Raw genomic sequence first — 27,576 nt, forward strand, 5'->3', positions numbered from 1 at the left:
AACGATGCAGGTTCACAGTGTGGACCTAAAATACATTCTATCTATTAGGTATACCGGTAAGTTTCTTTGATTTTACAACAGATTGCGTAACTTGATTATTATTCCAGTGAATCAAATTTCCAGACATTCGTTGGAAAGCTACTGTCATTGCGCGTAGAAGCGTAAACAACATAGTTTTTTGCCACTTAGAATGTGTCGAATTTCGTACCAAGGAGAGTGTTTTTGCGGGGAGTGTTATTTCATTACTTCAATATGAAGAAAAAAGCTGAGGAAAGTCGTCGTATTTTGGTGGAAGTTTATAGTGACCATGCTCCAACTGAGCGAACGCGTAAGACGTGGTTTGCACAGTTTAAAAGTGATAATTTTGACTTGGAAGACGATGAACGTTCTGGGCCGCCAAAAAGTTTGAAGACGAAGAATTGGAGGCTTTACTCGATCAAGATCCGTCACAAATGCAACAAGAACTTGCAGATACACTTGGAGTAGTTCAGCAAACCATATCCGATCATTTAAAAGTAATTGGAATGATCAGAAAGATAGAACATTGGGTGCCGTATGAATTGAAGCTACGAGACGTCGAACGCTGTTTTTTTCGCGTGCGTACAACTGCTCCAACGGCATAAAAGAAAGGGGTTTTTGAATCGAATCGTTACTGGCGATGAAAAGTGGGTCCATTACGACAATCCTAAACGTCGGGCAACGTATGGATATCCCGGCCATGCACCAACATCGATGGCCGCGCGGAATATTCACGGCCAGAAGGTTGTGCTGTCTATTTGGTGGGACCAACTTGGTGTGGTGTACTATGAGCTAAAACCGAATGAAACCATTACGGGGGACCTCTACCGACGACAATTGATGCGTTTGAGCCGTGCACTAAAGGAAAAACGGCCACAATACGAGCAAATACACGATAAAGTCATTTTACAGCACAGCAATGCTCGGCCGCATGTCGCGAAACCTGTCAAATCATACTTGGAAACGCTGAAATGGGAGGTCCTATCCCACCCGCCGTATTCTCCAGACATTGCTCCGTCATTTATTTTACTACCGTTTTCGATCGATGCAACATGGCCTGGTTGACCAGCACTTCTCCAATTTTGATGAAGTCAAAAATTTGATCGATTCGTGGTTAGCCGACAAACCGGCCGATTATTTCCGCAAAGGGATCCGTGAACTGTCAGAATGGTGGGAAAAAGCTGTGACTAGCGATGGGCAATACTTTGGATATTAAATTTGTAACCATTTTTACAGAATAAAGCATTAATTTTGAAAAAAAAACAAGAAACTTACCGGTACTCCTATTAATATATTTGCTAAATTTATATTATCATCAAATTAGGCCCCTTCTGAAGATTTCCAGTTAATTGGAACACTTCCCAGGCATCGAAACACTTTTTATAGTTGTATTCAGGAATTTCCTTTAGTTGACACAACGGTAATTTAAGTATTGGAAATAGGGAAAAGTCATACCCATGTCGTGTCACCAGAAATTATGCGTTAGACGAACGTAAGATTAGAATTTGGTCATTCAAGCGTATCTTCAACCACCACATGAAAACGCTGCTTTCAAAAAAAAAAGTTTGATGCCAAATGTCTTCAAATTGCAAAGTATTACTGTTATCTCGAAAAAAAAATTGTCATAAATCGACACTCTGAGACCTAGTTTTTTTTCGGAATACGAGGCAAAATGTATGGTTTAGGGTGCCAATGAAAATGGTCATCTCGATATTTCATTTGGAGCTTCATGCTAAATGTTGAAATACACTATAAAATACCCAATGCAAAGCATTAGCTCAATCAGACTTCTTGGCACTCGATCGTCTGAAAAGTCAATTTTTAACAAACAAAAATTGTCGAGATAACAATAAATTTCGATGTTTCTTAACTTAAAGACATTTGGCATTAAAACATTTTTTTTACATCCCGATTTCATGTACTTGGGTGATTTTTCGATTTTCAAAAAACTCAAATTCTGATGTCTGCGACGCTAGAAGATAAAATCCGATTTAGCAAATATTCAGGAAATCCCGTATCCCGTCATTAATCCCGTCATTCATCAAAAAATGCGTTTTAAGCATACTTAACAACTAAAATGACGCGACAAAAATTAAGACCGGTTTTAAAATTCATTGTAAAAAAACAAGAAACTTCATATCGTGAAAAACTTCTAGAGCTAGTATTTGGTCGTGTATCCTTTGTTACGCATCACTCCACACACCCGGCTCGGCATGGACTCCACCAGCTTCTGGCACCTGGTGACCGGGATGGCGTACCAACAAGCTTGGATCCTTTCCCACAGTTGCTGCTTATTCTTCGACTTCTTTGTGTGCACCGAACTTTTCACGATCTTCCATAGGTTCTTTATACAGTTTATATCCGGTGACTGCGCTGGCCACTCCAGGACGTTGACTTTGTTATCCTGGGACCACTTTTGACGGTCTTGGCGGTGTGCTTCGGATCGTTATCCTGCATGATCTGCCATTTCAGGGCAATTTCTCACTCGGCGTGTGGCAGCATAACATCCCTTATGATTTGGGCGTAGAAGTACTGAACCATGATCTTATCCACCAACCCCGCACCAGGAGAAGCACCCTCACCTTCATAATGTTCCCTTCTCTATGCTTGAATGTCTGTGACATGTAAGCGCAGCCTATTGGACGATGGATTCAAGTTTTTCCGTCCGAGCCGATGAGGTTTACCTTCGTCTCATCCGACCACAGTATATTTCGCCACAGCTTTTCCTTCTCAGGACCGATACAATCGAAGTGGTCTGTCGTCAATTTCAGTCGCACCTTCAGATGCTTCGGCGTTAGCATCGGCACCTTCCGGGGCTTACCGCTTAGTCCCTGCTTCACCAGCCGCCGCTGAACTGTCCGGGAACTCTCGCTGAACTGCCCATGGCCATGATGAGTGAAAAAAATATGGAAAAAAAATGGTTTTTTTGAATGAATGTAATCGGTTATTATTTATGGTATTATTTAACAAAACAAGTCACTATGGAAAAGTCCATATTATAGAATCATTCTTGGTTTTTACGTAGAACTATATATTTCGTTTGGAGTGTAATTTCAAAGTCTCGAAAACGCGGGGGTTGCGTTTGGCTTACAAGGTTTTGAATGTTGATATCTCTCAGCTGGATGAACGAAGTTCTACGAGTGATGTTTTTTCTATTTATTGGCCACACAAACTTGTTTCAATAGCGCAAAACTTCTTTGAAACCGAACTATTTAAATCATTATAAATATAGACAGTCTCTTGAATTTTTTTTTCAGTCTCGACTAGTCTGCGGCTGATGCATGGTACAAGATGCGTCGGCTGGTCAACCTCTGTTAGTTTCTTTTTTTGCTGCCGTGTTGAACGGACATGCAAAATCGTTACAAACGTTATGCTTTTCGGGCACTGTTAGCTTCTGTCATTTGACAGTCGTTACTGTTCCCTTCAACGATATCGTACACAAGCAGAATAATATTATTTTGCATACATTTGAATAGACCGCAAGGTAATTCCAAGGGAAAACAGCAATTTCTGTCGAATAAAATAAAAAATAACATTCCAATGGGCTTAATGTGGAAACCAGAATGAAGCTAGGGGTAGCTCAATCAGAATACTCGTAAATTCATCTTCTCAACAGATAATTATAACGAGTTTTTTCTGTGTTGTGGCGGATCTCATTGCAGAATTAGGTTGATACGTTTGTATTCCAGGTTGAATGTAGGTCCTGAAGAATCGGCTGGAATTAGGCTTAGGTTTGCTCAGTTGTCTGGTCTCGAAAATGACCGCATTAGCAGTTCGTTGTCGGGTATCTAGTAAAGCGGGAATTCCTTTGTAAATTCAAGGCTAATGCTGACATAGGTATTGGGTTTAATTCCTGATCGGTCAAGGATTTTTTCGGGTTGGAAATTTTTTTGACATGCCTTGAGATAAGTAATGAGTCTGAAGTATCGGCTAGAATTAGGCTTGGGTTTGCTCAGCTGTTTGAACTCGGAAACGATCACATCGTGGCCGGGGGTCTAATAAAGCGGGTATTCCCTTGTAAATTCTTGGCTAATACTGACATAGGTATTGGGTTCAATTCCCGATCGGTCTAGGGTCTTCCCGGGTTGAAAATTCCCTCGACATGCAATGGAATAAATACGTTCATATAATGGCTCAAACTGTTCTTTCGATTAGTAATCTATGCCTGCGAGATAACCAGTCCGTTTTATTTTCAATTTAGTTTGCCTACTGGTTAGTTGATGAAAAAATATAAATACCGTAATAAAATTATTATCAATAAGATAACTCGTCCCGCTCAAACCTTTGCAGGGGAAAGAGATGGGACCATCATCATTTAAAAAAAAACAAAAAAAATACCATTTATTGAGAATTTATTTAAATGCAACTTTAAACAAATAATTACTAAGCCGACGATAGTCCTGAGTTAACCTTGCGGTTATATTACAGATATAACGCACATTTATTTTCTTCGTTTTGAGTGCTGCAGATACAATAACGACATCCTTCAACAACTGGAAGGTAGGGGTTTAGTTTGAAGTCCCGTTCACAGCATATCGACCGCCGCAACCATGTCGGGATCAAATGAAGGAGTTTGAGTTGAGTTTTGTTGAGAAAGCAAATCAAAAATCCGTATTCATAGGGTTTGTAGACAACTTTTTGGGTTTATGAGGACAACATGATTTTGCTGTGAATCTACAGTGTGTAATATTTGTGAGAACTATTTGATCTGTTTCCTCGTTTTCGCATTTTCAACTGATCACTAAAGATTGTTAACCGGTTTTACAGCTACCGGTTCCACCGGTAATACCGGATCATTTTTCATTACCGAATTACCGGTAATTTTATAATTGATAACCGGTATTTTCGGTAATTTATTTTTTACACCATAAATGATTTTTGCCTTTATGCCGCTTCGAAATATTACTCGAGAATCAAAATAAGATCGGAAAAATACAGTGCTGCAGTGTTGTCCCGATTCTAGAACCTCCGAACTTCAGCTTCAGAGCTGCTTGATCGGAAGATGAGACACAGGATAAGCTTCAGCGATGAAGAACAGACAGTGATAAAGGAATTGATTGATGCCCTCGAACCAGTTCTCGTCGCTGTTAAACCGCTATGACGGAAGAACTGCACCTTTTATGAAGCTGACGTCGGGTTGCAATTTTTGTTAGAACAGCTATCGGAAAACCATCAGAAATTTCAAAGCAGCTACTTGTAGCCCTGATTGAAAGGATAAAGGAAAGGATAAACGTTTTATATAGACAGATTAGTTCGCGTACATGAATAATCATTCTGCTCGTAGTAGTGACACAATTAATGATGAGTTCGGTGCCTTCTATCAAACGTCACGGACTGCATTGATCAAGCAGGCATTTGAAATCGTTGGTGACTACAGACTTCAGTAGCTGGACAACAGGAGGGAAAAATCCACTGGACGATACGGAACCTGCAGAATAGTTGAGCATCGAGAGAAAACTTGAACGACGATTGCAGCAATCAAAGGTATTAACAGAAGGCATCAGAGAATACATGACAATGGTATTCGGTGGTATTCGATGCTTTTCGTACTGTACTGTAATTATGAACGTATGTTTTTCTCTTCTGGAAATTTCGTTCATGAGATCCAATTAAGATCAGAAAACGACAAAGTTAACATTAATTGTGTCTCTTTAAGTATTACTTCAATCAACAAACTAAGTAGCAAAAACTTGCGAAACGTTTTCTTGTGAACTAATCATTAGGTTGGGGAAAAAGTAATCCATTATTTTTGGGTGAAATTCAAAACTATTTTCAATATGCTTCGGATTGTCCGATTTGTACCGTTGTACCGTACCGTTTTGTTGCAAAATTTGTTGCCATTCTAAAGGTAGCATCATAATTTCTCTATCATAGAGTTCATGGTCCTTATAGGCGTTAAACTCTAGCAATATATTTTTACAATCTTCTCTTCATCCCAATTTCTTATCACTCTGGAAATTTTGCAATGCGAAGAAAAGGTGGTAATCGATTGGTGCCGGGTCCGGACTATATGATGAATGCATAAAAACATCCCAATCAAGCTCTCGGAAATCTGTGGCCTTGCGTTGTCCTGATGGAACACAAAACCTCTTCTGTTAGCCAGTTTTTAACGTTTCTGGTTAATCGCTAGCTTGAAACGGTCCATTTGTTGACAGTAGAGATCTCAATTTAGTATATTGCACTAAAATAAAAATTTAAAAAATGAAAAAAAAATTTAAAAAATTTAAAAAAAATGAAAAATAAATTAAGTTGTACCTATTTTACTGTTGCAGTATCGACACCATACACACCAATCGCAATTTCAATGGCCTGCCTTGTATTTTTGTATTTATAAAAGTAAAAGTGTAAAATGTACCGAATTTTCTTTTTGCGGATTCAATGGTGTTTTTTGAAGCACGTGAGGGTTTGCATCTGACCAATAACGCATATTTTGCTGGTTGACAAAGTTATTTAGCCAGAAAGGAGCCTCATCGCTGAAGATGATTTTGAGATGAGTATCATCATTTTCTTCAAGATTCGTCTGAGTCCAATCAAAGAAGTTTCGACGCTTGGTGAGATGGGTTTAGTTCTTGAGTCAATTTGATCTTGGAAGGATGTAGTCCAAGAACTTTTTGTAAATTACGCCACAATGAGGTTCGGGAGGTGTCCAATTCTTTAGAACGCCGTGCAATTAACTGCTATGGGTCATTTGGGATGGATTCACTTGCAGCTGCGATATTTTCGTTGATACATGCGGGGCAACTTCTCGTTGGCACGGAACATCCAACAACGAGAATATAGATTCAAATTTGGCCAATTTTTGCACAGTCTGCTGGCTGGGGCGATCATTACGGCCGGAAATTGGAGTAAGCACTCTTGAAGTTGCAACTACCGACTCCGAATTTCGGTAGTAATTTTTAATAATTATTAAGCGTTGCTCTTTGTCTTTGTAGCCACTTGCGTGTTGGTTGCGTGTTCGCTTACTAAGCGATCGATCGTGAGTTCAAACTCAGGGCCCTCAATTGACCATCTTTGTGTTGTTATAAAATAACTACGTCCACGCAACAATCATCAGCGTTGGGGTTCGATCCACGGTGGAATGAAGATCGATTCATCCATACAACTGCTCAGCTCTGCAAGAAACATCGGACTGATGTGTTATAGATAACACAACAATTATCATATCAATCTTCTCCGCTGTTCGGTCTGCTGAACAATGGAAGAACAGAAAGAATACCCTTACGCCTAAATGGATACTACTGTGTAATTTACCATAATGTAATCCAGGGGTTTTCAGATTTTTTTTATAGCAGAAATATTTTACGGAGCACCTGCATTTTTTAATCAATAAAACAAATTCTATTTGCATTGACATTACCCAACTGGGAACAATTCTATTTCGGTTGCTCGGCATAGTTACATGACATCTGACCCGGAATAAACAAGTTAAAACACTATATGCCCAGTGAAATCAAATTGAAGAATTGTTTCTTTGAGATGGGTTTTCAAGTAGGAGCATTTGCTATAACTCCGCGGAGCACCATTTGAAAACCTCTGATGTAATGGAACAGAAAAAAATACTCTTACGCCTAAATGGCTATTACTACTGTGTAACTTACAATTTATAAAACCATAAACATGTACATGTACACAATCAAAACCCGGCTCTGTTACAGCTAAAATGCTAATGAGCCTAAATAGATAAACAAATGGGATAAAAAAGGGTTGCTCGTTAGTGTACTTCACCATGATGAAAACGTTGAATTTGAAAAACGTTTTGACATTGAGATCTAATTGAAATGTTTTAAGGCTTCGTTCACACGAATACACAAAACTGTCAAGTCGCTAATGGATGATCCTTTACATTCATCTTCTAATGACTTTTTGAAACAGTCAACGTTGTAGACCGCAACCTAACATATGAACAATTAGTCGTCCGTAATGCCCATCCCTGCCCTATAACCACTGAACGGACCAAATAAGAGCATCATAATATTCTTAATACGAAATGTCACCTTTCGATTGAGCATAAATTTGAAATTGTTTGATCATAACTTTGTGAGATATCGCAATCTACCAGAAAGTGTGATATGGAATTTCTTTTCCGTCAAACAAATATTCTCTTTTCATCTTATCCTTGTATGAGTATTTTTCCATAACATTAAACAATCATTTTTCACAACATTCTTCTTTACTAAGTATATATTCTTTGTACATTTCACATATATAAATATCATATAACAATCACACTTATAACTAAATATTCTAAGCAAGATACAAGCAAGTATTTAGACATACACATTTTTAATACGGATGCATAAGAGGGCACGAATCGTTCGCTTGACATTCAATGTTTAGCCCATCCCGGTGGTGGTTTTGGAATTGGCACCCACTCGGTGACCTGCACTGGGCCCCAGACACGTTTCCACACTCCGACGTAAACTTTCTTCTCCTGCCACGACTTCACCCAGCGCGGTTTCCAAACAAAGCTTTTCTTCCAAAAACCGGAAGCATTCGGCGTTGACACTACCACGTCACGATGCGAGTGATGCAGATGATTACCGTGCTGATGTATCAGGTCGTGATGATGTAACTCGGTGTGAAGGTGGTCAGTGTGGTGATGATGATGATGAGGGGTATCGATGTGAAGATCGGCATGGTGATGGTGGGAAGCTTCAGTGTGTAGAACATGAGGATGCAGGTTGTGGTGGTCCAAAACAGTGTGCTGCAAGTCGTGGTGATGTAGGTCTTGGTGCAGGTCGTGATGAAGATCATGCGAGAGATCGTGATTGAGGTCGTGATGAAGATCGTGATGCGTAGTTGCGGCTGTATAACTGTAATTAAAGAACCGGAAAGATATTGCATGTTAATTCAAATTTTACAGTGCCAAAACGACAAATTTACTAAAGACTAAGCTAATAACTATAAAATTCCGCAACGTGTTATCAAAAATTTAGACTACTCCTTCTTCTTCTTCTTCAATGGCACTAACGTTCCTAGAGGAACTTCGCCGTCTCAACGTAGTATTACTTGCGTCATTTTTATTAGTACTTAGTTGAGATTTCTATGCCAAATAACACGCCTTGAATGCATTCTGAGTGGCAAGCTCTAGAATACGCGTGATCACAGTGCAAGTCGGAGGAAATTTCTTTGACGAAAAATTCCCCCGACCAGAACGGGAATCGAACCCGAACACCCGGCATGTTAGTTATGACGCTAACTACTCGGCCAAGGGAGCACTACTCCTACGGAAGCCTTTATCCTTATACATTCCGTCAAATGTGTACCAGAAATTTGCGGTTTTAAAGAAAATGCTTTGTTTATCAAATAAATTTATATTCTCGCCTTCAAAATAGAAGGAATAAACAACTTCATATAAAAACCACCGAGCAAATAAAAGTTAACATTAAGACCACTGATTTCAGTACAAAGTAAGGAAAAATACAAAAATTTGAATAATTTTAACGGGACGATTTAAAATTACAAATTCTCGGTAAATATTTGGTTAAATGTAGTTCGAGTTATAGATCGAGTTTGAGTAATCACAGCGTTAACATATTTTTGCCGCAGCCATATTTGGAATCGATATTTTAAAATCTCGCAACTTGCTGTAAGTTGTATCACTCTGTCATGCCTTATTACGAGTAATAAGACATAGAAAGCTTTACAAATCAAAAAATTGCAAACTAACAACTCATGTTTAGGTAAAATGTGAATAAAGGGTGTGTCACATCAAATTGCATCACGGAAAAAACGCTGTAGAAATTCGCCCAGTAGACCGGATCCTTTTGAAAATTTTAGACAGTAAAATAAAAACTATTAAACAACTTTTGGCATTTTCTTTTTATTCATACTTCGAGCCCAAGCCCGTATGCTCGCACCTTCCTCTTTACCCCGTCCATAAGGTTCTGTACAACGTCAGGTTGTAGTTTTTTTTTTAACAGAAATCCATTTTCTCTTGAAGTCCGCCTCCGATTTCACAACTTTTGGGTTCTTCCGGAGGGCCTGCTTCATAATCGCCCAATATTTCTCTATTGGGCGAAGCTCCGGCGCATTGGGCGGGTTCATTTCCTTTGGCACGAAGGTGACCCCGTTGGCTTCGTACCACTCCAACACGTCCTTTGAATAATGGCGCGAAGCGAGATCCGGCCAGAAGATGGTCGGGCCCTCGTGCTGCTTCAATAGTGATAGTAAGCGCTTCTGTAGGCACTCCTTAAGGTAAACCTGCCCGTTTACAGTGCCGGTCATCACGAAGGGGGCGCTCCGCTTTCCGCAAGAGCAGATCGCTAGCCACACCATGTACTTTTTGGCAAACTTGGATAGTTTCTGCTTGCGAATCTCCTCCGGAACGCTGAATTTGTCCTCTGCGGAGAAGAACAACAGGTCCGGCAGCTGACGAAAGTCCGCTTTGACGTAGGTTTCGTCGTCCATTACCAGGCAATGCGGCTTCGTCAGCATTTCGGTGTACAGCTTCCGGGCTCGCGTCTTCCCCACCATGTTTTGCCTTTCGTCGCGGTTAGGAGCCTTCTGAACCTTGTATGTACGCAGGTCCTCTCGCTGCTTGGTCCGCTGGACGAGAGAACTTGACAAATTCAGCTTATTGGCGACGTCCCGGACCGAACTTCTCGGATCATGTCTAAACTGCTTAACTACGCGCTTGTGATCTTTTTCACTGACGGAGCATCCATTTTTGCCGTTCTTCACCTTCCGGTCGATGGTTAGGTTCTAGAAGTATCGTTTTAGTACTCTGCTGAACGTGGATTGGACGATTCCCAGCATCTTACCGATGTCCCGATGTGACAACTCCGGATTCTCGAAATGAGTGCACAGGATTAATTCACGACGCTCTTTTTCATTCGACGACATTTTTCCAAATTAACGAAAAATTGACAGTGAAGCATGGCCAACGTGATCTATACACTCTTATCTGATTATAAGCGAAAGCTGAAGATATAATTCCTAAAAATTAAATTTCTACAGCGTTTTTTCCGTGATGCAATTTGATGTGACACACCCTTTATACTGGCTTCTCTCGGAAGTCAAATATGATGTACAGCTTATAGAAAATTCTCGAACCTAGCTAGCAGTTGGTCAAATTATCTGCTCTATTTTTTCTTGAATCAATAGTGCGAATCTTTGATCTAGATAATCCTGTCACGTGTCACGTTGATGAAATTGTTGCTGAGTTTCTTTGCACACAAGGGGATCGGGGCCATACATAGTAATTATTGTTCTCCCACAGCTTACAAAAAAGTCCGTATGTGTCCATCATGATCGAGTGGATCTTTTAGGTAATTAACACGTTGAGTCCCGCGTCGGTCCCTAGCGGCCGACATTGAACTTTTTGGTAGGAATGGCCTGACTGACTTGGGATGACAGTTACAAAATAACAAAATAAAAATATATATTACTTGTTTTAGAATTTATTACAAAAAGTGACTCCTTTCTAGACGAATTTCTGATTATTTTCTATTTATACAATAAGTATCTTTTGGGAGATGGGACCGACATTGATATTGTGCCAACGGCCTTGATGCGGGCTGAATGGAAAGCGCAGCAAGAAAAAATCGGGGCTCAACGTACGTATTTTTATTTAATTATATAAATTTGATTATATAAATTAAATAGAGTAAGTTTTCACGTTTGCAGCAAACATTAACGTAAAAATATGGTTCCAACAATACAAGACAGATGTCCTCTCAACATTACGTTGGACGCATCATATAGCCATCGTATTGAAGACCTGAACTGTAATAACAAAATAAACACACTTGCCTCAACCAACGAAACAGGCTTAGCGAAAAGACAAACGAAAAAAAAAGAAGAAACTTATGTAATTTCCGCTAGACATCACACTCAAGCAGTGAATGAGGAAGCAGAAACATTGATTCGATGATCTGCATGCAAAATTAGTTTGCATAGACTTATTCAATTTAACAGAGTGGAAGCATACACGTAAACGCTGCGTCCTCTAATAGGTTTGACTTCACTTTTATTCTCGATACGCTAATAGCGAAAAATGGTCTGCCAAAAACATAAAAAAATAATCGAATGTCAAATAAAGATCCCCTCCTGAAATTTAATGGTCATTCCTTGAGAAAGTGAAAACTCGTTGAGTCTAATAATGAACATCTATTTATGACTCACTCGAGCAACAGCTGGATTCTACGCGATCGAATGGTCAAATTTTCACGGCTTTAATAGCGCACCGAAAAAAAACACAATCCGATTTTCAACACCCACGCTGATCGCACGAGCTAATCGATTCGGCCAGACACAGTTCGGTAGGATGTGTTTACAAGTTTCAATATTTCCGCTACCAATCCAGAGCAGATCACCAGCGGGATTGGCATACACGCCTGTTTAGTTATGTTCTAAATAGCTGTGGCTAATGCATCTGCGTCGGGCAGTTTCAGTCACGCAGTATTTTAGCATTGAAAATTGAATCGAAACGAGTTACGACGAGTTGCTATTTATTGTTTTGGCATGTGTTGTTTACTCGATACAACGTGAGACGAACAAGAACATGGATTAACGCGACGGTTTGCATCTAGGTACAGGCGAACACATATAATGTTATAAAAAATAAAATATTACCTTTCTAAGTCACCCGCTTGAACTGCATTAAGAAGTGACAGTGTCACGGTCATTATAATGATCTGAAAAGAAATAGTAGAAAAATAATAAGTAATTATAATAATTATATGATCTTGTCTACTCTTTCCGTACAATGCATTGATAACAAATTAGTTTGATTTCAAAGAGATACAGAATGATAAACTACACTTGACATTCTTGTATTAATTAGTGAATTGCAAGAACGACCTAGAATAAAACACGTCCTATATGAGATATTACTCTCTAAAACCATTTGCGTAGTATTGTTTTGACATTATAAAATACCCCATTAACCTGTGCGAATAATATGTTTATTCTTGTGATATGTTGTATGGATGTGTGCCACAACAAATATCACATTAGATCTTCAATAAGAGATCTCGATTCTCTTAGTATGGAAATCGCATGAAAGTAGCTGAAGTGGCAGCGTATTCACGATTTGTCACACACGAAAAAGTTGCGGTAGGAGTGTCTAGGATAGGTAGATCGTGAGAAAAATTTTCCAACGAGAAAAGAAATAATAGATCTGCAAAGGTGTCTGCAGGTCGTCCGAGGATAGCTCTGCTTCCGAAATTTGACTGCAGTGGTTGTGAAAACATCTGACATTCTGGGTGAATGATATATACCAGTGGTGGCCAAACTTTTGGGCATTACGGGCGACTAATTGTTCAAATGTTAGGCTGCGGTCTACCAACGTTGACTACAGGTCGGACTCGATTATATGTGATTCAATCATATACAATTTTGGACTCGATTATATACAGTTTGGAAAAGACGGGTGGGTAATGTCGGGGACATAACCGGAGAGACGTAGGACTACACCAAGGGGTGTCCAATATTCGAATATCATGGAGCACAGATCCCATAATGATCAGCTTTTCATGTACAAAATTACAGAAAAAAAAATCAAAGGATAAAATAAAACCTCAGCACTCAGCAAACACTCAAACGTTTAGATTCAAATACGAAAAAATCAAAATTTGTCGTGCAAATGTCGTGCGGTGCAAATGTTGCAGGGGTTATTGTTCAGCCGACAACGAACACATACTTGAGGGCATATCGTAATAGGAATTTACCGTCTGGTATCGTGATATAATTGGGCTTTGCACTCCTCATGAATAACTGTGTTCTACTAGTCAAGTCCTTCATTTGATACCCATATATAATATGTAATCCGCCATTTTGTGATGGCGGCCATTTTGGATTTGTATTTTTCATAAATAACTGTGATCTACTAGTCAATCCCTTTCATTTGATACCCATATTGATGGGGCAAAGCCATCAGCCATTTTGTAGCGGTCGCCATCTTGGATTTTCCATATCATGAAATATGCAGTTTTATAATGACTGCAGAGATAAAGGTGTGTTCCAAATTTCAGATCAAACGGTCAACAGGAAAGGGGTCAAATTTCAATTAATGTGGTACAGCGCCATAGACAAACATGTTACATACAAACATACAAATACAGTGGAACCCCGATTATCCGCGGAATAGTCGGGCTAGCCCACCGCGGATCACGAAAATCGCGAATAACACAACAAATGACTAAATATGAGGTGCAAACACAAAAAAACAGATATTTCAGTATGAAAACAATGTTTTATCAATACAGGAATCATTGAACTATCCATCTGTAAGGTCGTGTACACCAGTAGTCAAATAATGTGAAAGTCATGACCAAAACAGAAGAACAAAAACCTACCACTCTTTGTCAAATTTAGGGTTGGTTCATAGAATTACTATGGAACCCGATTCCGCGGTTCATCCGCTAGCAGATAATGGTAGAACCCCCTGTATGTCCCAGCTAAATAAAACCGTTTAAAAACTCCAGCATTCTATCAAATCGAGCACGATTAGCCACTCATTCACCCGGCGCGACGCTTCCACCGCTTTTAACACACTTCGATTGCTCTCCTGCTCCACATCCCATTGAAACTCCTGTCTCTCCTGCTCCACATCCCATTGAAACTCCTGTCTCTCACTCTTGCGGTATCGCACCGCATACATCCTCGGCAAATGCAGCAATCTCTTATGCTGAAAATCAATTTCAAGATAGCGTCTTTCCTGCTTGGCGTCCGATGATATAATGTGGCCAAGCCCCACCATCGCTCACTTTATATAGCCATATGGTTAACGTTGTAGCGACCGCCTATATTTATTTATAATCTCTTTTTTGTCTCCCTCCTTCGCCTTGTGCATACGGTTCGCCCGGTTGCTTGTAATGAATAGCTGTTTGCTGCGGGAGCGCAAACAAAATGTATGGGAAAATAGGGAATTCTTTATTCCAATTTTTCATCAATTTGAACTTTATATGAGCTGAAAACCCGTAATGTGTAGCATATAAACAATTGCTGAGGATATTTTCTATCAATGTGTATATTTGGAACCAAAATCCATTCATTAATTGAGGAGGTATTAGCGTTCAAAAACTAAACACTTTTTCACACCGAAATATTGAAATGGGCCCCTATATTGAAAGGTTAGACTTAGTCCTACGTCAAAAAAAAATCGTTTCAAATATGACTTGTTTCAAGAAAAAATGTAACCTTTGCACGTTAAGATGGAATTTATGTGGCTATTATATGTACAGCGGGGTAAAAATCGTGATTTTTGAACATTTTACTTTTCACCAGGAATTGTTTTTATCGATATTGCAGCGAAATTAAGAAAGGTAGTTGGGTGTCAAAGAACAAATTGTAGAGTGGTCTGAGAACTTCAATTTGATTGATAGAAACAATCAAGTTCAATATGAATTTTTGGGGTAAAATTAATAATCACACATTAAAAATTACTAACTTTGAAAATTTTCAACTCCAAAACAGTTATTTAAAATTACTTACTTAGATGTTCCACTACTATATCCTGTACTAAATTTTCTTATCTTTCAAATGAAGGCAACAGCATTCGCTTACTCAGCGTACATTTTAGTGTAGATCCAGTTTGAGGCAACACAGTCCGAAACCCAAAAAAAAAAGTTCAATAACTCTGTCATTTTCGAAATCCGAACATGTGTGTAGAAGGATTTTTTCATCAAATATGATTTTTTCATCAATATGATCAAATGTGATCCTTCTGAGAGATTCTGGAAAAAATATTTGTTTCATATGAGGAAGGTGTTTTCTGACTTTGAGGGGATGAATCAAAAATTAAATTCTTCTTTTATTTTTATTAAACGAAAAATATATGCATGAAAAAACGAATAAAAAAATTATTGTTTTTTGACTCGATTATATACAGGATTCGATTATATACCCCTGCCGTTCTACGCATGGTTGTCCCATGTTACTTTTTGACAATTTTCACTTTTCATCATAAAACGATATTTTTATGCCTAGTCTTCCGGAAAACACAAAAAAAGTTATAGTTTGTTCCCAGCTTTTAAAAAAAACAACATCAAGCTCAACTGTCCCATGTTGATACTCTATTCATAACTGTCCCACCATATATTTTTTGTAGATTCACATCGAATAAATTGGTTCGAGTACAATAATTTTATGTCACGATTTCAGCAGGGCTAATGTACTCTTTTTTGATTTGGGAAAACGAACCAATTCTCAAACAAATAAAAAAAACAGGAAGTGGGTTATATCTATGGTATAACCGCAAGGGTGACGTAGGACTATCGTTGATATAGAGATCATTTGTTTGAAGTTGAATCTAAATTCATCCTGAATGAATGAATAAATAAATATTTGGGTGACTTCAAAAACGAGAGTGTTACGTTGGAGACTCAAGGTTTTATGCATCCAATATTGGATACAAAAAACCTTGTTCTGAAGAATAATCTTCAGAAGCTTTCCTGCTAACTGCACTTGATTGACAAATCACAAAACCAAACGTATGTGGTCGCAGTATTATATGGATAGAAAACATTAAAATAAACTCACTTGAATGTAATTTTCAATTCCAAGGGGAACTGGCAGATTATTTTTCAGCAACGATAATTTTTTCCAGGTTTCCTCTCGATAACCAGCAAACGAAAAGAGTTGCGCGCGTGTATGTGTGTGTGTGGCTACCCCCTCCCCCCTTATCGCGTTACGTAATTTGTACACGACGCCTCACGAAAAATGAATCGGTTTCACCACCAGAATATCATTTCAGTATGCTTTTCGTGCGTGATTGAATCGAGAGAAGGTGTGGTTTACGATGGCAATTTGGAAGGCAAACTAGAGGAGATTGAACTCTCTGAGTATGATAATTTCGGCGACTGAGCAATAATCGATTGAAAATTATATAATTTTCGCGATACGAAACATTTTCCGTTTTTCATGTTATGCATCCAATATTGGATACGAAAATATCCTACTGATGGGAAAGAATAATCTTCAGAAGCTTTCCAGCTAATTACACTTGATTGAAAAATTACGAAATCAAATGTATTTGGTCGCTGTGTTCGCCATATAATTAGAAAACATTAAAATAAACTCTTTCGCATGGATGTATTCTTCAATTCCCAGGGAACTGGCAGATTATTTTTCAGCAACGATTAGATCTTTCCGGAATTTTCTCGATGCTGTATGGCATCCAAACGAAAATTCTCGTTTCAGTTTGGCCTGCAAAAAACTTTTCTAAACTCTAATCCATCAAATTTGGAGCCCTGAAAAGGGCCGATGATTATATGCTAAGCTAATATAGCACCCTCTCCTTGGATTCGATGGGCCAGCTGAATGTCCTTGGGCATGATGTGACGCGTTTTGCGTGGATAGCACACAAATTTGTATCTTCGAATAAGCCTCCTGCAGCGTCATAACCGCGGAACTTTGGAAGCGCAAGTCGGTTTTGAAGTCCTGAGCAATTCCACGATCCAAAAGCTGCAAAGGTAACTTGCGGATCAGCAATTCGGTCGACTTCCGATAGCGATGAATTTCACGCAAAGTTCCCGGTCGATAGCGATGTGGCTTCTTCACCTATCCTGCGGCTGGTGCGCTTATCCGAGCTGCTTTCGTGTGTCTTACCACTGAAAGACTAACTATCTATCTGCTTGGTCCCAAACAAACGAGTCGTCACGGTGCGAGAGTAGAGTAAGAAATGAACTAGAGATGGGCAAACCGTTCACGAACGGTACGAAAGAACTAGTTCGCCGAAAAGAGTGAACGAGCGGTCGTTCTTTTTCAAAGAACGATAGTTCTCCCCACGAACTGATTGCGAGCGAACGGTTTGTGAACGAACTGATTCCGTAAGAATGGTTTGCGAGTGAACTGTTTGGGAGTGAACTGTTGGAGAGTGAACTGTTTGTGAACGAACTGTTTGCGAGTGAACTGTATGGGAAAGAACTGATTGAGAGTGAACTGTTTGGGAACGAACTGTTTGAGAACGAAGTGTTTGCGGACAAATTGTTTACGAACGAACGAGTGCAGCTGAACTGATTTGCGCTGGGCGGAATGGATAAATATAACGAGAACGCTTGTAAGGAAAATAAAACGATTTGTCATTTATGAGCAAAATGCGTGTAACCCAGGGTTTATTTTGTTAATGTATTTTCAATTTTGGGTTAAAAATTAAATTAGATTCTCGTAGTTTTAAAAGCAAAACTTCATATACATATCATATACTTTCTATTTATCAGAAAAAAATCTGGGGGAAGCTGGGGCGATTCATGGAATAAGTAAAATACAATTTTATAGTGAGGGTATGTTGAGAAAAAAGTTTTTTCGTTGCTTTCAATTCATTGTTTGGCCAATTGCGTGAACCTGTGTGTTGTCCAAAAAGAGAATATGAAAAATTGCACATATTTTGTGAGCATCAAATTATTACATAAACTTTTGTCGAGCGATAAACATATTTTCACATACAGTTTGCGACTTTTAATGAAGCAGCTTATCTTTCCCCACTAAATTTCAAAAATATAAATCCCATACATACACTATCCAATCCAACGATATCAATATTGATGCTGCTGTCTAATGATGTTGGGTTCCAGCTAACATTCTATGTTGTTCTTAATATCGCTGAACGAAAGAGCGAAAGAACGGTTCAAAAGAACTGATTCACTTAGATGAACGGTTAGTGAGTGAACCGTTCATCAAAGTGAACTGTTTTGCCCATCTCTAAAATGAACGAAAGCAAAGGAAGCGTCATTTTATAAACCATAAAAGTATAGAATCTAAACCCCACCCTTATTATATTCGTTGCTTACACTGAGAGAGAAACGAATAACATCGAAGTAAGTATACAGTAATGTATTTGAATCCGGACACTTTGCGTTACATTTAATACCATACCGCAGCCACAACATTTTCTGCATGTTGAATTAATGCGATTGATAAGTAACTATCAAGAAACTATCAGTAACTATATTAGCCACTATTAATCGCATAAATTCAACATGAAAAAAATGTTATGGCTGTGGTATGATATTGAATGTAATGCAAAGTGTCCGGATTCAAAAGCATTACTGTAAAAAAGAGTTAACTCGACTGAAATTTTTTCGGTTCGGCCTGCAAAAACGAAATTAAGAGTCCCCGCATACTGCAGACTGACTTGTCGACCGATAGTTCGGTCGGCTTATTAATCAGTACGGAGAAAAAAAGTCTGTAGTGTACAGCATAATGCATAGACGTAAGTATGAGCTTCCCCATCTCACATTCCAATAAGATTAATGGGTTTCCAAGTGGGCGCGCTAACATACGGATACGAATGATTTCAATAACCTGTTTTCGAAGCTATCATTAAGCTATTGAAACAAATTTTCGACTCAATAAATAGAAATCATATAACTCTTGGACATTTTATCTTTTGTATGAAATGATTATCATACTGTTCCGTTGATCCGAAGCAGAATGAATCACGCTTAAAAAAGGAATGGATTTTTTCTTGGAATTCAGTCAGCAGAAATAATGCCCTTTCCCAACAATTAAAAACGACAAACGGTAAACAGTTTCATCAAAGTGATTTCTTCGATATGGGGATATATTCACTACATCATGTCATATATTTCATATTTTTCATTATAAAATCCATATCCATGGCACCTATCGGTATCGAATTATCATCGACACCACGATTTTCGCTAAATGCTCCTTTCAGTTCGGCTTGTAAAAAACTTTTCTGCACTCTAATCCATCAAATTTGGAGCCCTGAAAAGGGCTGTTGATTATATGCTAAGCTAATATAGCACGCTCTCCTCGGATACGATGGGCCAGCTGGATGTCCTTGGGCATGATGTGACGCGTTTTGCATGGATAGCACACAAATTGGTATCTTCTACAAAACCGACTTGCGCTTCCAAAGTTCCGCGGTTATGACGCTGCAGGAGGCTTATAAGTCCTGAGCAATTCCACGAACCAAATGCTGCAAAGGTAGCTTGCGGATCAGCAATTCGGTCGACTTCTGATAGCGACGAATTTCATGCGAAGTTCCCGGTCGATAGCGATGTGGCTTCTTCACGCTTCCTGCGGCTGATGCGCTTATCCGAGCTGCTTTCGTGGTGCCTTACCACCGAAAGACTAACGAGCTGTCTGCTTAGTCCCGATGAAACGAGTCCTCACGGTGCGAGAGTAGAGTAAGAAATGAACGAAAGCAAGGGAAGTGTCATTTTATAAAACATAAAAGAATCGAATGTAAACCCCACCCTCTTTATTGTATAAGCTTACTGTATACTCACGAATATAATAAGGGTGGGATTTAGATTCTATACTTTTATGGTTTAAAAAATGACGCTTCCTTTGCTTTCATTCATTTCTTACTCTACTCTCGCACCGTGAGGACTCGAGTAGTGATCCCCGATAATCGTTCGATTAATCGATTAATCGAATACTTCCTATAGAAATCGATTATTAATCGAACGAATACTGCACAACCAATAATCGAAGCGAACGAATAATTTACGTCGATTAATCGATCCAAACCCAGAGCAAAAAAACCGTACGGCCGCAGCAGTTTTATTCTGAAAATCAATCATTATCTTTGACGCTCTCCTAAACTCCTAAAAGAAGCTCAAGCCGTCGATGCGAAATGACCTTCGTTCACGGGTTTAGGGGTTCGTAAAAGATAATAATTAATTTTCAGGCGGAATGAACACTTTTTTGATTCCAGATGGCTTTCTAACAAATGAGATATATTAGTCTAACTAATTACTTCTCTCAGTATGACGATTAATCGATTAATCGATTATTTGGAGCAATTAATCGTATCGAATAATAAACTGCTGATAAGTATTCGATTAGTGGATGAACGATTAATTTCAAAAATCGGGGATCACTAGACTCGAGCTCGTTAGTCTTTCGCAGACAGCTCGTTAGTCATTCGGTGGTAAGGCACACGAAGTCAGCTCGGATAAGCGCACCAGTAGCAGGATAGGTGGAGAAGCCACATCGCTATCGACCGTGAACTTCGCATGAAAATCGTCGCTATCAGATATCGACCGAATTGCTGATCCGCAAGCTACCTTTGCAGCATTTGGTTCGTGGAATTGCTCAGGACTTATAAGCCTCCTGCAGCGTCATAACCGCGGAACTTTGGAAGCGCAAGTCGGTTTTGTAGAAGATACCAATTTGTGTGCTATCCATGCAAAACGCGTCACATCATGCCCAAGGACATCCAGCTGGCCCATCGTATCCGAGGAGAGCGTGCTATATTAGCTTAGCATATAATCAACGGCCCTTTTCAGGGCTCCAAATTTGATGGATTAGAGTACAGAAAAGTTTTTTACAGGCCGAACTGAAAGGAGCATTTAGCGAAAATCGTGGTTTCGATAATAATTCGTTACCGATAGGTGCCATGGATATGGATTTCCTTATGAAGAATATGAAATACATGACATGATGTAGTGAATATATCCGAAGAAATCACTTTGGTGAAACTGCATTATAAAATTATTTGTGTACGAATGCCGCAATCGATAGTCGACTCTAATTTGCGCTGGGTAATTTCCTCGGAGGACTCGATTCCTCCTTTGAGCATTAATAATCTCTTTCTGGCAAAACGATGTGCTATGAATAACATTATTTGAATGATAGAATGAAGAAGTTTTCTGCCAATTTCCTTCAACCTCCAAACGTATCTTTCTCCCGTTTGTCGTTTTCGCGTTCGCTAATCCTTTCTCACAACACCCATTTCTCGTTTGAGAAATTGTTGAGTAAACATTGTTTGCCAGTGGGCGTAGAGCGGGAATTCCTAAAGATTCATTGCACCTCTAATAAATTGCCGAAAGACGTGGTCTTACGTTGATCGCACTTGATTGAAAAAATCCAAAACGAAATGTATTTGGTCGAAGCATTATATGAGTAGAAAGCAAATAATCGCTCGAAAATGACTTGATTTTCGCGATGTGAAACATTTTCCGTTTTTCGTGTTATGCATCCAATATTGGATACGAAAATTTCCACTGATGGGGAAAAAAATATTCAGAAGCTTTCCTGTTAATTGCGATTGATTGAAAAATAACAAAACCAAATGTATTTGGTTGCAGTGTTATATGGATAGAAAACATTAAAATAAACTATTTCGCATGAATGTATTTTTCAATTCCCAGGGGAACTGGCAGATTATTTTTCAGCAACGATGATAGCAACGAGAATTCCGCGCGTGTATGTGTGTGTGTGTGTGTGGCGGCTGCTCCGATGTTTCAAGCGGAACCGTGGCATCACTCTCCTCCTGATGGATTCCCTTTTGGCCTTAGGTGCACAAACAGGCTCTTGGTGACACCGTTCATCAGCGCATTCATGATAAACGAAATTAGCTTCACAACAACAGCGACAACATGCTCCAATCACTGTTCAATCATAACTGAGTGGGTTTACGAGCGCCGCTCGCTTATATACCGATTTTTGATTTCAATAGCCTGTTTTGAAAGCAATTTTAAGACTATTGAAACAAGTTTTTGGATGAAAAAGTAACAAGTATATGACGCGTAGACATTTTATCTTTCAAATGAAGTGTTTATCATACCATTTCGTTCAGTTGTTTAAGAGCTATTAACGCTCAAAATCTCGGTCTCCAGCGTAACGCTTTCGTTCTCGAAACTTTGGTTTTACACCCCGGTATAGAAATGAAAGACGTAGTCCTACGTCAAAAAGTTTAACAGAACACGTAACGAATGCCTAATAACAACGAGATTTATATTCTGCAAAGTATTGCAGATTACTCCCTTATTCATAAAACGATGTTTTATGCATAATCTTTTGGAAAAACACAAACTTATTGCTTGTTCCCAGTATTTCAAAAATCAACATCAAGTTCAATTGTCCCATGTTGATATTCTAGGCATAACTGTCCCACCATGAATTTTTAAGCCTGTAATCAAGATTGATGGATTCAAATGAGGGGATCTTTTCATATTTCATTAAACAATAGTTCTCTGCTTATAAAAAACCCAGTGTATTGCTAAACCGAAATGTCTGAAGCTTCTGGTAGACAAATATGCTAGAAAACTTTGAATGCGTTTTTCTCAGTTGCTGATTTTGGAACATGGGACAACTATGCGTAGAACGGCAGTACAGTGAAAACTTTATATAGTCGAGTCCGCGCTGTGTATCAAAAAGTAATTAGAAAATTAATTTAGCACTAGACAATAAAACAAAGTTTGAACTAGAAGTGGGCGATCATGCATCGATATTCAGAAGATCGATCTTTTCCTCTCCGATTTCCGGTTTTTCGGATCGATCCTTTGTATTGCAAAAAATGGCGAAAATCGATCTTTTCGATAATTTTGATCGTAGAAATCTTTTTGAAAGTATGTTTTTTAATGAACATTGATTTTGACCGTTCGAGTCTGAGGATAGGAAATTATTTACTTCTTCTATATGAGTGTAAATTTTATTAGGAAATGGTGAAGCCGAAGCTTTTTTAAATATACTCAAACTCATCCACATTTTTGGCATATTCTCACAAAATTTGCTCCGCATTTGCTCTAACGATTAATCTCATCAAAAACCACCTGACAAGCAGCAGTTTGTAAGCATTTTTGTATGTGTGATCATTACAAAACAAGTGGATACAAGTTATATTTACACCACCCCATCCACTCGGTTGACAGTGAAAATTGTGACGAAATTGGATGGTGACATCAGGTCCAGCTGAAGCGTTCTTTTCTAGAAATGAGACTACTATCAAGATTTCGACTAAATTCCAGACGTATGGCATGGTTGGATTTTAATAGGATTATTGTCAGTGGAGTTCTAGATGAATTTCAGTTGTTGCATTTCTAATAATAATTTTCAATCAATTTATTTTATCAGATGATTCCATAACGGTACGCGATAAATGCTCTGGAAAACACAATTTGTGTGGGCTTTCAAGTTTTTTTTTCGTGACATTCATGTTGAGAATCAAAATAAAATTCCTTCGATGTTTGAATATAAATGTGAAATGTTTATTACATGTTTAAAGAAAAACAAACTACACTCATATAGAATAAGTAAATAAATTGAAAAAAAGCATTCAATTCTCAAAGATCGATTCTCTGGTAACGATTCAATCAGTGAATCGAATCCTACGCCGTTTAGAAAATTGATCCGTAAGATCGATCTTTCGCTAAAGATCGCCCAGTCCTAGTTTGAACCCTTCTGTACTCGCGCAAAATCATAAATCGTGTATTGCTATTATTGCTATTTGCTTTTGTTGTTTTGCTGATGCTATTCCTAGACATTATTTGTTTTTATTTGAAGCAATAAAAGATACAGTGATTTACCTCTAATGGGTCATACCGAGACACCACTCAGTGTTGCATTAGAGGTGACTGTGACCTGTAATTGGACTTATCAACAAACACAACACAAATGATTAAAAACAGGAAAACCATCGAAAATTTGTTAGATCACTAGAAAAGTGTGCTGAATACATATGGTTGAAAGCACTCCTAGAAATGTATCATGTTGTGGAAACATGCACAAAGGTTTAGCAAAACATCCAATTAGAGAATCATATCAAAATATCCAATTCGTGTTGCATTACAGGTCTGCCCAATTAGCTGGATGTCCAATTGGAGGCGAATCATTTTTTCTAATTAAATGAAAATTATTGATTCTCGATCCGTGAGACCAATTCATCAATTAACTCGAAGTATGGGAACTATCTATCGGAAATGTTACTCCCTATTATGTAAATTCGATCGAACGATCAATTCGGTCCCAATAACTATCACCATTGTTTTGTAGATCAATGAAATCTTCTCAAATAGAGTTCTTTCTCGAGCGTCGACGAATTGCATATTTTGAAACTTTACCGCAATGTTTCCTAAATCAAAGCATCAGGAATGCAACAAACAAACCAAACATCTCGAAAAATTATGCCGATAGCTTTCACCCGACTGTATCTATAACAGTAAAACAGATCTAACAAGCAAAACTCTATTCAACTAGAATTACATAATAGGGCCCAATATTTAATTTTAGAAATTTATAATTTCTCATTCATCACTGTTGTTATATTCATGACTATGTTTCTTGAAAAAAATAATCTGCACATTTAATTTTCATTACTTAAAATTTACTTTCGAAATTAAAATAACAATACTTCATTGAAACTCGCGAACGCAGTCTTCAAAAGCGAAGTTTTCTTCGAAAATTTGATTTTTAACGATTTTCAAAACCATATGCCGGATGTTTCCAACATTTTCAATTGATCGTTTAACAAATTGTTGAAATTATGTGACAATTTTTTACTTCATTACAAGTGGTCGAACACCTGGATGTGTTAATATTAGAGAACTAACAACCTGAAAAAAAAAATAAAACTGAAACTTTAATGAAGAAATATCTTTAATGAAGAAAATATCTAATATATCTACTCTTACAACTAATTTGTTTTATTGAGGTTAGCATAAACACCTTATAAAATGATCACGGCATAAGGTGGAGAGATATTTATTCTATTGCATTTGGAGGTGACACTATCCTAGACCAGCTGGCGGGCGCCTAGGGATACCTGCGCGGGCGACCGGCAGGGTTGCCATAATAAAATATGTGTTTTTGGTTTCAAAAAATCTGTTTTATCTGTGTTTTTTCTCAGAAAATCTGTATCGAAATCTGTATTAACTCTTTGCGGTCATGTGTCTGCTCTCAGCCACCACAGCAAAGAAGCATACTAATATTATAATTTATGCAACAATGTATCAGTTCACACTTTTTTCTAAACGAATTTTTATGTCTTATGAACTTATTCACGAACCAAAACGGTGTTACTATGAATAATAGATAACGGTACTCAGTATAAACAAAAGTTGTCATCCGTGCTCGGGGAAAGGATTAATGGAAAACCCCATGTATTGCGGCACTGTATAGATGTAAAGAGCATTGTTTTGTATGTTCAAACAGAAAGATAAAAGGCGAAAGACGACAAACTAATCAATTCGGTGATACATGCGACAGATATCACGTATCATAAACATAAAAACATTGTTTAGTAAATACTTATCAGAAGTTTACAAAAATAAAGGAATCTTATCTTATACATCACTGCTTCTTCAAATAAAAATAATTGCGACCAGTACTACATACATGTCGAAATTTAAGACCACCGCAAAGGATTAAATTTATAAGTTCATTTAGCTAGCCCGGCTTACTTTGTCCTGCCCAAAATTGATTTTTGATATGAATACCGTTCTGAATCATATTTCGGACGCTTCAGGCATCTGATGCAGAAAACAGATCTAAACTTTATGCACAGATATTATTTGGTTGATATTTTCAATAAATTAGTTCAACATACTTTCAAGCTTTCTACTTTGGTATCTGTTTGATTAAAAACATAAAAAATCATCGAATAAAATGCTTTTCAAATGAAGCGGACACTAAGTCAAATTTCGGACAGATTGAATTCAAATTTCGGACACTTCATTTTGTAATTTTTTGGACGAAAATTACATTACACTTGATTATATTTTATAGTTACCTGCGAAACACTTACCAAGCAATCACAGTAAACTGTTAACGATGATGAGAACTGATGAAACACGGGAGAAATTTAAATATTGATGAACTGGTAAATTCTACGTGCTCACGCTAAGGAAACGTCAAACACAAACGATAATGAGTAGTAAGATTTCTGCCGATTATGTTATAATTCAAATGTAGTTCTCATGTGAAATGATAGTGAAACCAAGGGATTACTCTGAAGAAGCAATTGTGATATTAATTTGATAGTTATATCATTAAGTATTTCAAGATATTAGAACAAAGTGTCCGAAACATATTTTGAATATTCACGTGCTTTCAGAAAGCGAACGCTCGTGGCTTGAATTCCAGAAAATAAATTGATCAATCTTTCAATTGGCATTTGTCTCTGCTAGACACGAATTAATTTTAAAGTCTAAAATTCTATAATAGAACATAAATATCAATCTATAATTTGCAATTAACTCTATCAGATTACCAAACTCAAGAGCAGTTTCAAATTGCTCAGTTTTTTTCGGATTTTATTCCTTTTTCCTTCAAAATTTTCCAAACAAAACAATTCTTCTCATCGTTACATTGATCTACGAGGGATCTAAGCTCAAATCGGACAATATCCACTCGAATTTGATAACCACATTTTGGCGAGTCATTCTCATTTTCCACCTGAGAATCAATTTATATTTACAAAATGGCGAAACATAAATATCAATGTTGTCAAAATTAATTCCAATTGACTCCAATCGGACAAACTTATCATTGTAGAACAAATGCGTAATCATTTTTTTCGATTTTACGTTTCACTGCCCATTTTTTTTAATTTTCTTTTTTAAAATATCCTTCAAAGCATCCTATCATTCTAATTTGAGTGGAGACAAACATAATAATATATAGACGACTGCAAACTGATCAACCGTTCTCTTGTGATGATGAGTTATACGTACGTGGGAAAAACCTTGATTATGCTTCAAAATCTTTATATATAAAGTTTTGAAGCTTAATCTTAGCTTTAGTATCATTGGTTGGCATACTTTTTATGAATTTGACGATGTAATGTATTTGACGATGTATTTATGATGACGACGTAAAAATTCGCATTCACTGTGCTTTAGTAGGAAATAGATCAACAGT

At 37.9% G+C, this 27,576-nt stretch overlaps 1 protein-coding gene across 2 annotated transcripts in view; it reads right to left on the reverse strand.

The window, feature by feature from the left end:
• Positions 1-8,159: 8,159 nt before the first annotated feature.
• Positions 8,160-27,576, reverse strand: part of LOC129777496 (polyadenylate-binding protein 1-B-like) — a 50,011-nt gene continuing 30,594 nt past the window's right edge. The window contains exons 2-3 of one of the 2 annotated variants that reach the window (XM_055783788.1): positions 12,595-12,656; positions 8,160-8,831 (exon numbers count right to left, since the gene is read on the reverse strand). In XM_055783788.1, the coding sequence (XP_055639763.1) occupies positions 8,345-8,831; positions 12,595-12,656 (549 nt within the window). In that variant the 3' untranslated portion in view covers positions 8,160-8,344. The remainder of the gene's footprint in view (positions 8,832-12,594; positions 12,657-27,576) is intronic. The other variant, XM_055783787.1, reaches the window with a different exon arrangement.

The sequence above is a fragment of the Toxorhynchites rutilus genome, chromosome 3, assembly GCF_029784135.1.
Source record: "Toxorhynchites rutilus septentrionalis strain SRP chromosome 3, ASM2978413v1, whole genome shotgun sequence".
NCBI lineage: Eukaryota > Metazoa > Arthropoda > Insecta > Diptera > Culicidae > Toxorhynchites > Toxorhynchites rutilus.